Source organism: Centroberyx affinis, unplaced genomic scaffold, assembly GCF_046629955.1.
Source record: "Centroberyx affinis isolate AG114_WGS23_722 - 3 ecotype Tasmania unplaced genomic scaffold, CSIRO-AGI_Caff_v1 ptg007915l_1, whole genome shotgun sequence".
Classification (NCBI taxonomy): Eukaryota; Metazoa; Chordata; class Actinopteri; order Beryciformes; family Berycidae; genus Centroberyx; species Centroberyx affinis.
The window spans coordinates 17246-31082 of record NW_027283971.1 but is presented as its reverse complement, the minus strand read 5'-3'; the positions used below and the strand labels follow the sequence as shown (position 1 = coordinate 31082).

The following is a 13837-nucleotide window of genomic DNA, read 5'->3' as shown; positions in this document are numbered from 1 at the left end:
ATATTCTTCATAATTGTGTTCTGTAATCCCATTTGGGAATTTAACTCTCAGCATGCATCAGTTATTGAATTTTCTGTGTTGCTATTTCAGTCTGTCGATGAGAGCCAAGCTCCTGGAGTTGGACAGCAATGAGAACGGAGAATCCAAGGACGACTTTGAGGAGTACAGACCCTCCACGCCAAGCGCTCTCCCTGCCCAGAACGGTAGCCCGCGCCCTCCATCATCAGCCCGACCACCAGCCACATATCTTCCATTAGCCACTCTTATAATTTACGCTGGCCTGAGTGTGAATTATAAATAGAAGCTAGATGAATAATAAATGCGTTGAGCATTCCTTTTCCGTCTCTCTGTCTCTCCCTTTCTCTCTTTTCAAAACTCATGAAAACACTTTCTTCTCTCTGCAGGCTCCACGGTGAAGGAGAGCCTGCGGCTGCCTCTACCTCAGGGAGACTCGGGCAGCGAGGAAGGGGGTTCCTCCCCGGCTGGTTCCCCCAGGCCGGAGAGGGGTTCCCTGGGCGGCCTGATCAAGAGCACCCACCGGGCCCTGCTGGGCGGCGGCTCCCTCCTGGCGTCCGTAGGACTGGGTCGCTGCCTGGACGTCCCCCCCAGAGTGCCCCCTCGAACTAACCCTCCCTCCCTGGAGGACCATTACCGCACCCCCTCCGAACCGGAGATCGCGCCCCCCAAGCCCCTCGCCTCGGACCCCCCGGTAGTGGACGATCTCATCACCTTCTCCACCTCCGAGCCGCTCCCCAGACCGCTCTTGGATTTAGTCCTGCAGCACCCGGCGGTGAGGCCCTTGCCGCTGACGCCGCCTCCGCCGAACCCCCGCGAGAGGAGCGGGCACCGGACCCCGCAGACGCCGCAGACCCCGCAGACACCGCAGAGTCCCCAGAGCGCCAGGACGCCCCAGAGTCCCCAGAGCGCCAGGACGCCCCAGAGTCAAGGCAGGGCCAGTCCGGGGGAGTGGGCCCCCACCTCCCATCCCACCAACGGGGAGCTGGGCTGCGAGGCCTGGGACCCCGGAGCCGACAGGAGGAGGAGGTCCAGCCAAGGCCTGCACGCTTCTCAGCTAGGTCGGTCTGAATCCCCATTCACACCTCACACGAACACGGTGTCCCACATCCAGATTGGATCCATGATTTCATTTATCGACACAATTAATCTGCATCTCCCCAACACAGAGCATAAAGACGCATTATCATTGAAATCCGATCGGTCCTTTTCCTTGCAAAATTTACTTCATCAGCATGACAATGTTCCCTCGCAGTTCTTGCAGAATTATTGCTTTGCCTTTTGAGCAAGATCTCGCTGGCACAAGGGAGGCTTCAGTGCCGTACGAGCCTTTTCATTTACATCAAAGGTTGTCTTCCGCTATTTGCATATCGCAGGTAACAGCTGGTCCTCCCGTACTTCAGTGCTAATGCCATTAAGCAAAGTGTGCGTCCAATCTCGTGTTGTATTTCTCTTGCGAGTCAGAATTTTCTTTTATTGTAAAGCTGAAGATGAGTAGAAAGCATCAGGCAGCACAGCTTAGCACACATAGGAACTAATCATTTCAAAAATGCTAATAATGCATGACCACAATTCCTCTCTGACCACTTCCTCAGTTGGTTCTTGGGTGCATTTACACCCCAGAATATTGCAAAGTTTCATATGGCTGTCCAAGATGTGTGTGTATGCCATGGTGTGAAGAAAACTTCACGATGGCACACATAATCTCATAGGCTTCCTTTGTGCCTAGCATTGAAATCCTGATACAGATAAAATATGTATAAAGATCACACCCAAGAGGGATTAGCAGCCTTTTTTTCCCCTTCAAAATTACATCTGTGGAAGGGTTAGGAAAAGCAATTTTCAATCCTTATGAGGCATATTTAGACTTTTGTTTAAATTCATGTCAGTGTCCTACCTTGACAGCCGTTATCTGCAAACACACACACGTCTCATGTACTCTCTCATGTACACATGTACGCGTGTCTTTATCAAAGCGCTGAACGCCCACGTCATAATATGCATTTCTTAGAAGCAAATGACACAGTTTAGAGTCGGTAATGACGGTGGAGTGGGTATTGGGTGTTTTAAGAGCGAGTGGGCTTTAAGAGGGCTTTAAGAGTGCCCTCTGGTTACATTTCACACTCTATATCTGGTCCGTTTGACTCACAAAGCCTTGGATTCTCCACAGAGACGTTCTTATAGTTCTGCCCCCAGGTACTAAGCAGACATGCCTCGCCTGTTCCGCCGCTAACAACCGTAATCTCACAAACCGCATGCGCTCATTACATCGGGCACGCAGTAGCAAAAAGCCACACATAATTAAACAGCGAGTGTTTTAGCTAAACATCTTATTATGTTTATTGACTGTAATGACTCAGGCTCAGATGCATAGACAGGCTGCCACAAGGTTGCTGGCGGTGGCTGCTCGCTTGAAAGGGAGATGAATTCAGGAGGAGTCCTTTACTCGTCTGCTCTCGTGTGACTCCTGATTGCTCTTTCTTGTCAGCTGAATAGTTTAGCAGTCTCGGAGAGTTGCCACTGATGTAAATAATGCCAGACACTTCACAGTTGGAAATGGCAAATGTTCATTTGAGCTAATTTTATTCCAAGTTTAATGTTCTTGTCATCGCTAATTTACACTTGCTGTTTGCTGCTGTTACAATTCTGTCAAATAGCTAGGCACCTCTTTGTTGTCCCTAATTTAGACTAATTGCACCAACTTTCTTTTGCTTTGCTGTTGATTATTTCATGTATTTGGCAACATAAATTTATACCCAGTTTTCATGTTTCTGTTTGGATCAATATAGTTGTATAGCCATATATGTCTTCTGCACTTAAGTACTCCACATAACAATGATAATCACTGACTTGATTAAATTTATTTATAAAGCACTTTAAGTAAAAGAGTCTTTACAGAGCAACAAAGGACATAAATACAAGATTACATAAAATAAGATTAATAACATGAGGGAACAAACAAATCTCATACATTTTAAGATTGGAGGCCAGAGCTTGTTGATGTGTGTGTGTGTATGTGTGTGTGTACACATGCAGATATGTGAGTGCATACAAGAGCACCAGGGCAACACAACAGCAGTTTACAGCAGCAGCGAATAAATGTCAGATTAGCCTTTTTAAGCAGGGAAGGGAATGAAGACGTTCTATATGTTGAATATCTTTGTCTAATGTTTTCTCTTTCTTTTCTTTCCAGTCCTGGACCTTCCTTTGTGCCAAGACACACTGGACTCGGATGACAAGCCTTCAGCGCCCTTCTCCCTCTACCCGGACCCTCGCCTCTGGAGCCCCAAAACCCGCCGCCTGGAGGTGAACGTCATCCCCCGGCCTCGCCCCTCCCCCATCCGGCCCCGCATCGACCCCTGGAGCTTCATCTCGGCCGGGGGCGGGAGCTCAGGCGGCGGCCGCAGCCCCCGTCGCTCGGACTGCCACCCCCTGGGCTACCAGCCCTCCCCGACCAACCCCTTCACCAACTGTGACCCGTTCCCCTCGCCGGACTGCGACCCCTTCGCGCTCAGGGCCGACCCCTCGGGCGCCCTGGACGCCGCCTCGCCCTTCGACCCCTTCTCGGCGCCCTTCCCCACCTCCCGCTCCGCGCCGTGCTCCACCAACGGCTCGCCCACGCTGCCCACGTTCCGCGTGGCGCCCCTCAACCCGGCCGACTCGCCCCTCATCGACCTGGGCTGGGCGGCCTGCAGCAAGCCCCAGGACGGCACCAAAGAGAAGGCTCGCCCCCGCAGGACTCTGGGGCTCAAGCCCTTCAAGTCCCCCACACAGCTCAGAGACGACAGGTTCTAAACCCAGCATGGCTGACTCTCTCCTATGGATTTTAATAACGCCTGTTTTTATTACAGGAATGCAGTCCAGGACCGTGTGCACGACTGTGTCCTACGTGTTAACAAGGATTTGGAATCCTTTAAAAAAAAAAAAAAAAAAAAAAAACGCACACACCCACCACTCAGCTCCCATGGGTTTACCCCATGGGAACCAGGGAGCCCCAACCATGGCCGGTCCCATTTATATGCCAGCCTGTTGCCTTGGAAACCAGGAAGCCAGCGAAAGGTCATCGGTGGTACATTGGATTGTGGGATAGCGGCCTGCGAACCAAGTATCCGGCGCCCGATTCATTCTCCCTCACCCTCTCCCTCTCTATCTCTGCCTCTCTATCCCTCTGAAGAAGCAGATCAGAGATCAGTAGTCCCATCTTCAGATTCCATCAGACTGCTCATATCTCCAGCTTTCATCTCCCCCTTACCTTTGAAGCATTGTGACAATGCAGAGGTGGATAAGGCGACTTGCACGGCTTTATCTGCCTCTACCTCTCTGCAGACTCTGAAAGCATTCAGGACAATGGAAAATTGGAGTGCCTTATTTCGTGAAGTGTTTTTAATATATATCTCTTTAAGGTTCCTTGAACGGTTAACCTGGCGCGTTAGGGAAGATGCTATGAATTTGGCTTAAATGTGCAAAGCAGCTTAGCATTGCTGTGGAAGAAAAACGGTGTTTGTGTGCCTGTGCCTGTGCCTGTGCCTGTGCCTGTGCGTGTGCGTGTGTGTGTGTGTATGTGTATAGACTCACTGTCAGGAGAGCATGCTGTTTTTTTTTTAACGGCGTCTCAGCGTTGCATTATGGGAGAAAGCACTCTGAGTGGTTATAGCAGGCCACTCTATCCGCCGCACATGAAATCCAAGACAAACCATGACCCAGGCATTCCACTTGGAAGCAGATAACATTCCAGTCACATTCCCGGGGAAATGCCAGGGATTGGACTGATTCATTTGGCTGGCAGGCGACAGAGCACAGGAAACAAGAGGGGGGAGCCCTGTGCATTCCCCTCATGTGCCAAAGAATGTGACTGTAAGAGTGTATAGGCCTGGGACAAAGAGTATTAGCAAATAAGTTGTTTTTACCACCATGGAGTGCCAGATGGGTGGGGTTTGCCATGTCGGACGGTGCAACGAGTGCCAGCAAGTTTAGACAATCACAGAAAGTATTGAAAAGTCATTTTAGGATACTTTTCTGTGATTAGCAACTTATTTGGCACTGTCCTACTTGTCCTAATAAACACCACCCATCTGGTGCTCCAGGCAGGGTAAAACAAGCGCTTAGAATTAATCGCAAATGCTAAAGTACTTGACCCAGGTCTGAACACTTCCTCTGTACAGTCCAGCAGAGTAGCAGGGCTCCTAACCCCTCGTCCCTCCCACTTTTTCCATCAAAGGAAAAATCCACCCTAAAACCCATTAACACTGTAAAAAAAAACCAACAGCCACTGGTGATGTACCTTCCATTTCTACGTCCGCTTTGTTGTTTGGTGCTTTATTTTTCTTATTCCCGTGGATAAGTGGCTAAGCGTGGACGACATGACGTCACATAGAGATATTTCCAGCGCAGCTACACAATGTTTGATAACAGAAACCTTTTCAGCGAGCTAAAGCATCAGCAGTAAACTTCAGGTTTTGGCGTCAGTCCCTCAGAATCAAAGAGCGAGAGCTTCTTTCTAGTCTCGCCATTTTCTACCGACGTTCAACAATCATACAGGGAGAAATCCATGAAAGTGGGCACACCAGAAAAGTAAATTACAAAGCTTCATCACAAAATAACTCACATTGAACATCACAGACCGAAGATGTACAACAGTGTAAAAGGATCTGAGGGTGGATTTTTCCTTTCATCTCAGTCAAACTGGTTCTCCCCATTGACCTAATTGGTGTAGGTCAAGCATCGAAGCAACTGAAAGAGACCCACTAACACATCAGCGCAAAACTCCTCCCGTTGCCCCGTCTCTTTATTAGCGCATTACGAGGTACAAATACTGATCGGGTTCAGCGCTGAAGCCGTGTCATTGGAAGACAATAACAGCTTTGTTCCAATGAAGAGCGTAAACCTCGTCTCCAGAGGGGAAAGCTTTGTGATTAGCTTAATAATCCTGCTGACGAACAGAGGGGGCCCTGATAGTGATAATTAGCCTTGTGATAAGGGCAGAGTGCATTACCAAACTATTCAGATATTTGGCTAATTAATTTCCCCTCAACATCACAAAAAGCGCTCCGTATCTTCCTCACAAGGTATTAAATTGCTTTGTTCTACATCACTTTCAATCAATGGATTTTAGCATATAAGCCGTGCCCTTTTGTTTGGATAAAACTCTTGTTCCAGTACACCGCTTTCGAGACAGGTTTTGCTGTCCTCCCTTTCTTAAGCCAAAGAAATTGTCCTTTCTCTGTCTTGCCATTGGCCACGCAGCTGCTGACCGGATGAAGTCTTCACCGTTGAGGCTCTCCTTTCTCTATGTCCTTCTGCCTCAGGTGATGCACACACAACCGTTAGTGAGAGGTAGCGTTCTAGTTTTCGCTTACTCCTACTCTTTGCTTCCTTCTTTCCTGGAAAGTTTTCTTAAGGGCAGTTTTGTCCTGACACTGCAGAGTATTCAATTCGATAACGGACGGGTTTCTACCCGGGAAGAAGAAATTGCATTTATTCTAGTACAGAGTCCATTTTTTACCAAGGAGTGTTCATTTTACAGAGGTATATACCATGTGAATTTTGTTTGAAGTTGCGTCAGAAGTCAACGCGTCTGTTCATCACCGGCAGACAGGGAGAAGCAAGCAGACTTCATGTTTGACAATCGTGCGAACTCCGCTAAAAATATCTTAACTTCAAATCCTATTGCCTCTCCCAGAAAGGCCTAAAATATATGATATATTCAGTGCTCATATACACATGCACCTCAAACAAAAATGGCTGAAAATTATTCAATATATATACAATCACAGTGCAAGTTAAAGACAGTCAAATCTCTAGGTTTGTGCTGAAACAAATGTGTTGAAACACTTTTTTTTTGTGGAGGTCTTAGAATTTGACAGGGTCACCTAAGCGCAGGAATTCCTCTTTGGCTGTTTTATCCAATATGTCCTCTAGTCCTTTTCATATTGACCTACAGTCCAATCCAACACTCCCACCTGCCATCCTCCACTCTGTTGGACAAGGGCAGTGTGGATTTTGCTTTGCTCCGTGCAAACGTAAGAGGTCCAATATTGAATTCGTCTCTCTCAGCAGTGTTCCCTGCCTTCCCTCCGCTCTCGATCACAGCCACCGACGTCGTGTAGCACTGACAACACATGAGTTATTGCGTCCTCCCTTCGTGTCAACAGACAAAGCCACAAGACCTATCCTCTGATAGTCATTAGGCTCGGATAGCTGTTGTTGTCAACAGAGCTCAGCGAGGAACAGGATACATGAGGGAAATTGAGATGATTGAAAAGTCTGGCGGATTATTTCTGTCGCAGAGTGTGTCAAGAATCCACTTCAACCTGCCACTCATGTCCCGTCTGTGGTCTCAGTGCTTTCATTCTCCCCAGATCTGATGTTGGAAGCGTTACCTGCCATGCAAACATTTGGTAATTGACTTCATGAAACATTACTTAACAATCAACAGCAGTCGCTGCCCTTCTCACAAACGATTAAGTCGCTGTGTAAAGATGGGACAGGAATTATTTTTCTCCTAGTAATAAGCTTTGGAACTTGTGTCTAGAAACCTTCCTGCTTCAAAGACCACCTTTGCGCGGAAATACTTTGCAATACTTCAGATTCATGCTTCTTTCATGCATGTACAAAACAATCCTACCTCAGGCTCCGTAGTCCTAATCTGACTCGGAGCAAGATTACAAAAAAAAAAATCCTTTATAGTTTGGTAACTGTCTGAGCGGGACACATTCTGGGAAGTCTTTTGTGGACAGGGCCCTCCGATTTTTGGTTTGGCTGTCAGTTGTAGGTAGCTGCCATTCGTCTGACAGGGCTGACAGCCGGCGCTCCAATAAGAATCTCCTGATGAGTTGTTTGTGACGCGCTGCTCTTCCAGGCATCGCCCCATCCGTCACTGCAAATCAGCGTCCCGAGCACAACCTGACAGGGAGAATGAAACTGAATTCTCTACAGGAGAGCCGAGCGGCGCCAACTAGACCGATACCTGGCTTTCGGCACTTCAGTTTCAACCCAGAGAGGCTTTGTAGCAAACAACAAGAAGCAGAAATGATTTGATGAAAGTTCAAGAGTCAGGTCATTGCCTCTAATCAATAAAAGACAAAATGGTCGATGCATTAGATTAATAAAAACGGATGAGATGGAACCAATGGAGAAACCCAAGGCATTGACCGTCTTCAATCCAATATTATTGCAGCCCCAAGGCACTGGGGGCTACTTGTGAGTGGAGGTGGTGTTTGGGATGTTCAGACGTGAAAATCAGAGCAATTGTCAGGAAAAAAGATTACAAGCAGGTTACTTGTCGATGTTGTGAATGTGCTTACATGAATTACGTGGGTGAGAACGTACGCGTAATGCAAGACGCTCCAGTCTTCCGGGTTAAATTCGTGCTTAAAGCTTCATTTGGCTAGGATGTGTTTACATGCACACTAATAATCTGATCTTAACCTGATTCAGGCAATACTCCAACTATAGCAACTGTCACGTAAACGCCTTAAGCCCTATTTGCACAGGACTAATATTACCTGAGGACGTGATTTGTAATAATTGGGAAGACTGTTGGGGACTTTAGTGCCGTGCAAACCTGCCATGTGTGTAATTTGTAAAGTAAAAATTCCAGTGCCAATTACCTACTGGATTTTGGTGAAGACAGAAGTCCCCTGATGATACTAATCCCATGTTAATCAAAGTCATGGTAATTTCAGATGTAATTTGTTTTTGGCACGTGGCTCCTGTCATGTAAAATGGAGGCAGGGGTTGAATCGATAGAGGAAGGTTTTGAATGCGCTACTGGCTCAGACTTGACGTTTCGCTTTGCAAAAATCGGGAAGTGACAAATTGTAAAAACTTGACTTGAGGTCCCTACATTATATTAGTCTTATGTAAATAGGGCTTTAGTCTGATTATCTTCATAACAGGTGTAAGCAAAGTGAACACACCTGGATTTCTGCTCCATCTTTCCATTTAGCTGACCATGTAAACACCTCGGTTGGATGTCATTCAGTTGTGTAAATGTGTCAAAAAGGCCACAGAGAAAATTGACCTGGATCCAGCTGCGGCGTGTTTGTCACACAAATGACAACATGACTTAATTTTCGCTTTTAAGATGGGACAGAATGTGTGCTGCGCATACATTAACTAACAGTGAACCCTGAGAATGTAACACTTGCATCAGGGTGTTGCGCAAGCCCATCAACGTGAACAACAAAGAACATTTTTGACAAAATATTCTGCTCCTGTTTGCCTGATATTAAGAAGGGGCTGAATCTCTTTGCTTCAAAGCTTTCTCCGAGTAAACTAACCCAGCTATAGAAAATAAATGCATGTGAACCCAGGTTATTGGAGGAAATCGCATTACTTTGCATTACCTTAATCTGACGGAGGATTGTGTGCATGTAAACATACCCATTTGTATATGTCAGCCTTCAGGGAAAGCCAGCAAGTCAAGCCAGGGAATTGTTGCCACTACTCATTTTCAACTTTATTTCTTAAATTGCCACAGCCTCAGTCAAGGCACACTTTCTCTCCTTCACGGTTACGGAGAGAATTGGAGGAGAGTTCAACAAGGGTAGGGGAATAGCTCAGGCAAACCACAATATATACATCTCATTTATTTTATTGATTCAATCTTACCCATGCAGCTCAATTAAGAATAAATTGTTAAGTGATAATATAGATGGCCTGGCTTCTCAATGGCTTTCACCTCATTTACCTTTTGTCTCCCTCTGCTTGCATGTGTTCAATTAACTGGACGTTACAAATGTACCTGGTTATCAGCCTGGTTTCAGTTCTCTCTCAGCCGGCCATCAGCACTAGAAACGCGCTATTCCTCTTTCTGGATCGTATTAAACTGAAACACCTGCCCAGTCCTTTGTTTGGCATTAACAGGGTGAGACCAAATGATCAAATATGACCTTTCAGCGACAGTGCGGGAATTGCACGTCCCAAAAGGGATGCGGACAAAAGCCATGACGGCTAAAGGCACCGCCAGGTGCATAAGCTAATGCTCTGCCTCTCTAAGTGTGAATATTATTCCTCATTCTTTTCAGTCTGTGCATCCAAGGTCACCATCTGCTGTCCTCCCTTCTATGATAACGTTAAACAGTGTAAATTGAATGAATGAGAGCCATGAAAGGAGGGCCAATTCGTTTCCAAGACCACAGCGGCGGCTCTCGGAGAAGGCTGGCGCTCTGTTTAGAAAATAAACATGGATTTTATCTATGAGGTTATTAAGTCCAAACCCGCACACTCCCCCCCCCCCCCCCCCCCCCCCCCCCACACACACACACACACACACTCCACAGTATAGAACAGCCCCATTGCTGATATTATTGTTCTGCCTAGCTATTGACACTCAATTACCTTGTGATCTTCCTGGAACAGGAGCCATTCAATCTGTAAATTTTGTTTCCAGAGTGGTGAATAAGTGTGTGCTGCGAAGCAATTGGTTGAGTAAACAGCCCCAGTTTCTCAAATGGAATCCAGCTTACAGATTGCAAAATGATTTATTGTTGCCTGAGCACAACAATGTTTGCAGATAAAAAGAATGACAGATAATAGATCTGTTTGGCCTTATTCTTGATCTTTAGGGCTATTGACGAACACCTCTTAACACCCTGGTTCACATCTAGCAGGGCGATAAGACACAGATGCATTTCAGGATAAAGTATATGACCGGGATTTGCGGGTATTTGTCCGTAGGTGGTCTCTTTCAGGTGCTCGTGCTTGTACTTAAATAACTGAACTCTAAATGATCCAGTGAGGCAATTTTGAACGGTTTGGATGGTACAAATCCCCGGGGCTCAGTGGTCAAATCTCTTCCACTCATAGCATCACAGTACTGTAAAAGGCTTTTCCCTGTGACAGCTGCCTACCAGACATTTATAACATTTTATATATGGGGACAAAATGTGGATGAGATTCTATTTATGAATGGCCATCTTTTTTACACACTGGACTAAAAAACATTTTTCTTCTAAGATGGCCATGGACACAGTCTACATTAGGATGATGGATTGATTGCTTAGTATGTTTGAGCAAAAATGCTTTTTTATTATTATTTTTTTTTAGGTCTTCACTGGAGTATTTAAGATAAAACGTATGGGTGCTTCACACGAGGCAGAATGACTTCACATTCCAGTTCTCCAATTCGACCAAATCCGTATCGAAACGATTTCTATTCGAACCCCAGTATTTGTGTGTAGCAGAAAATTCAAGAGAATTGCCTGGTAGAGCTTGAAAGATTGTTCTTTTGTGTACATTGCAGCAAATTCCCAAACCAGATCTAATGTCCCTTAGGGGCACCCATACTGAAATTTTACGTGCATAAAACTGCTACCTACCTAGACAGAGACGAGGCCTTTGCCGCCGCTCGAAGATAGCAGGCAAGGTGGACCTCCTCCCCGTCTTCGTATGTATTTGCTTTTTAAAAAATGTGTTCCAGATTCATTTCTATGTCTATTTTGTGTCTATTACAAGCTAGGCGATGCGACGACTTTATTGTCGCGTCGCCCTGGCAGCCATTTTTACAGTTCTCTCAGATCTGTCTCTGCTCGCGTGAGTAAGAGGTTTCCCGTCGTCAGGCTTTGAAATTCGTTGTCGATGTTGCGTTTTTGTGAAATCTCGCACTGGGCTGGGCCTAATCAACTGTTTTTATTGTTGTGTGTCAAGAGGATTATGTCTGTATACAGTTTGTGAACATGTTTTTTTGTTTTTATTTTCTCTCTTGACTATTATAATGGGTTTTAACCTGTGGAAAAAAATATAAAGGAAAAAGCTCAAAAAGAGATGAGACCAAATAAAATGTAACACCCCTGACATGGAATTTGTATGTTGTTGTTCTTTTTAGGTAATTTGTTTTTGTTTTTTTCCGGAAGTGTTCTAACGTGTTAAACTCGTTGAAACACCCACATCCAAGATGGCGATCGCCAGGTCGATTGTTGTCTTTAACAAGTTACTTTCATCAACTATAAACAAACTGCAGCAGATACTGCTTTGTTTTCACATGTAGAGTTAAGTATCTAAGTGTGACTATAGCTAATAATTTCGATTTTTATTATCTTGGACTAGTGACATTGGTGGCCGATATTGGAGCCCACTAAACACTCCCATATATCCTACTTGTAGTCACCACTAGGAGGTTGATGGGAACGTTTTTTCCCCAGTCAGCATCTCGTATTTACGGTAAATCCAATATGACATGAACGCCACGTGTCCTGCCACGGATGTAGGGAGAAATATTCTGTTATTACCTTATTACGACACCTTTTCCTATTATTTATCGTCCATAAAATGGAAACAAGCAGGGCTCAGTAGAAATAATGACTGTGTGTGTGTGTGTGTGTGGCAGTGGTGAGACCTGTGTGTGTGTGTGCATGTGAATAGTGAGCCTGAGCCATACATGCACTCACACACAGTCATCTTTAACTGTGCTCTCTGGGCTGTTAGTGGCTTGTCGGAGCGCAGCGTGCGCTGTCTGTTGCAGGTTGTGACTTGCCATCCCAAGTGAAGATAACAGGTGGTGAACTAGATAATGAGGATATAAAGTTTCTCAAATGTTTCCATGTCACGGACCCCCAAACAGACACACATTAGACTCCCATTTTATCAGATTTTGTCCCTGGAACCTCCATCCACCTCCAACTGTTGTTGAATTAAGTGTGAAGCTGTAGAACAGTCTGCTCTGTACATGGGAAGATAATAGTGGTGAGAGTGAAACCTATTATTAAAATAGTCATTCTTATACAGCCTCTAATTAGGATAAATACTAGTGAATTAAATTACAGTGAAAATAAACTAGTTATCATTTTGCTAGGGGCTACCTTGAATTCCTCAAGGACCCTTTGAGGGTCCCCGGACCCCACTCTGAGAACCTTTAAGCATTAAAACGACCTCCATTGCCATTGTGTGACATTTTGGTGTATGCACCTCATTAAAAGGTGAAGGCGTGTGTACCATACCACCCACAGAACTTGAATGGATAGAACAGTCCTTCCACTGTTTGCCATGATAATGTGGCTAGTAGCCTACAGCATAAAATGGTGATTATGGTGACAAGTCTGGGCATTAAGGCTGTAAAGTGTGTCACACTTGCTTGAGAACTGTGCAGATGTGTCTGTTAGCAAACTGTCAAAACTCAGCTGAAAGCTAACGTTAGCTACCAGGCTAACATAGCTTTATCAAAGACTGTACTTCTCTCTCTAGCTCTTCTACTCAACATTAGCATGTTAGCAATCCATGGCAGCAAGGAGACGGAGAAGCTGCTTTGGTTCTTGCTGTAAAACCTCTCAGCTCAGCGACTTGCTGTAACTCAGTTTATACAGAAGCTAGCTTAACAGGAGAATGTCTATGTTCCCTCAGCCCTATGTTCCCTCAGCCCTGTGTTCCCTCAGCCCTATGTTCCCTCAGCCTTATGTTCCCTCAACCCTATGTTCCCTCAACCTTATGTTCCCTCAACCCTATGTTCCCTCAACCCTATGTTCCCTCAGCCCTATGTTCCCTCAACCCTATGTTCCCTCAGCCCTATGTTCCCTCAACCTTATGTTCCCTCAGCCCTATGTTCCCTCAGCCCTATGTTCCCTCAACCTTATGTTCTCTAAGCCCTATGTTCCCTCAGCCCTATGTTCCCTCAACCCTGTGTTCCCTCAACCCTATGTTCCCTCAACCTTATGTTCCCTCAGCCCTATGTTCCCTCAACCCTATGTTCCCTCAGCCCTATGTTCCCTCAACCTTATGTTCCCTCAACCCTGTTCCCTCAGCCCTATGTTCCCTCAACCCTATGTTCCCTCAGCCCTATGTTCCCTCAACCCTATGTTCCCTCAACCCTATGTTCCCTCAGCCCTAT

The 13837-nt window shown here is 45.8% G+C and overlaps 1 protein-coding gene across 1 annotated transcript; it reads left to right on the top strand.

Annotated features, from left to right (window-relative positions):
• Positions 1-90: 90 nt before the first annotated feature.
• LOC139639909 (mitogen-activated protein kinase kinase kinase 11-like) lies at positions 91-11802 on the top strand (the record flags this gene model as incomplete). The annotated part of the gene is made up of 3 exons (XM_071514063.1): positions 91-203; positions 405-1076; positions 3209-11802. Coding segments are annotated over 3 exons (1387 nt in total), but the record flags the coding sequence as incomplete, so codon positions are not given.
• Positions 11803-13837: the final 2035 nt, after the last annotated feature.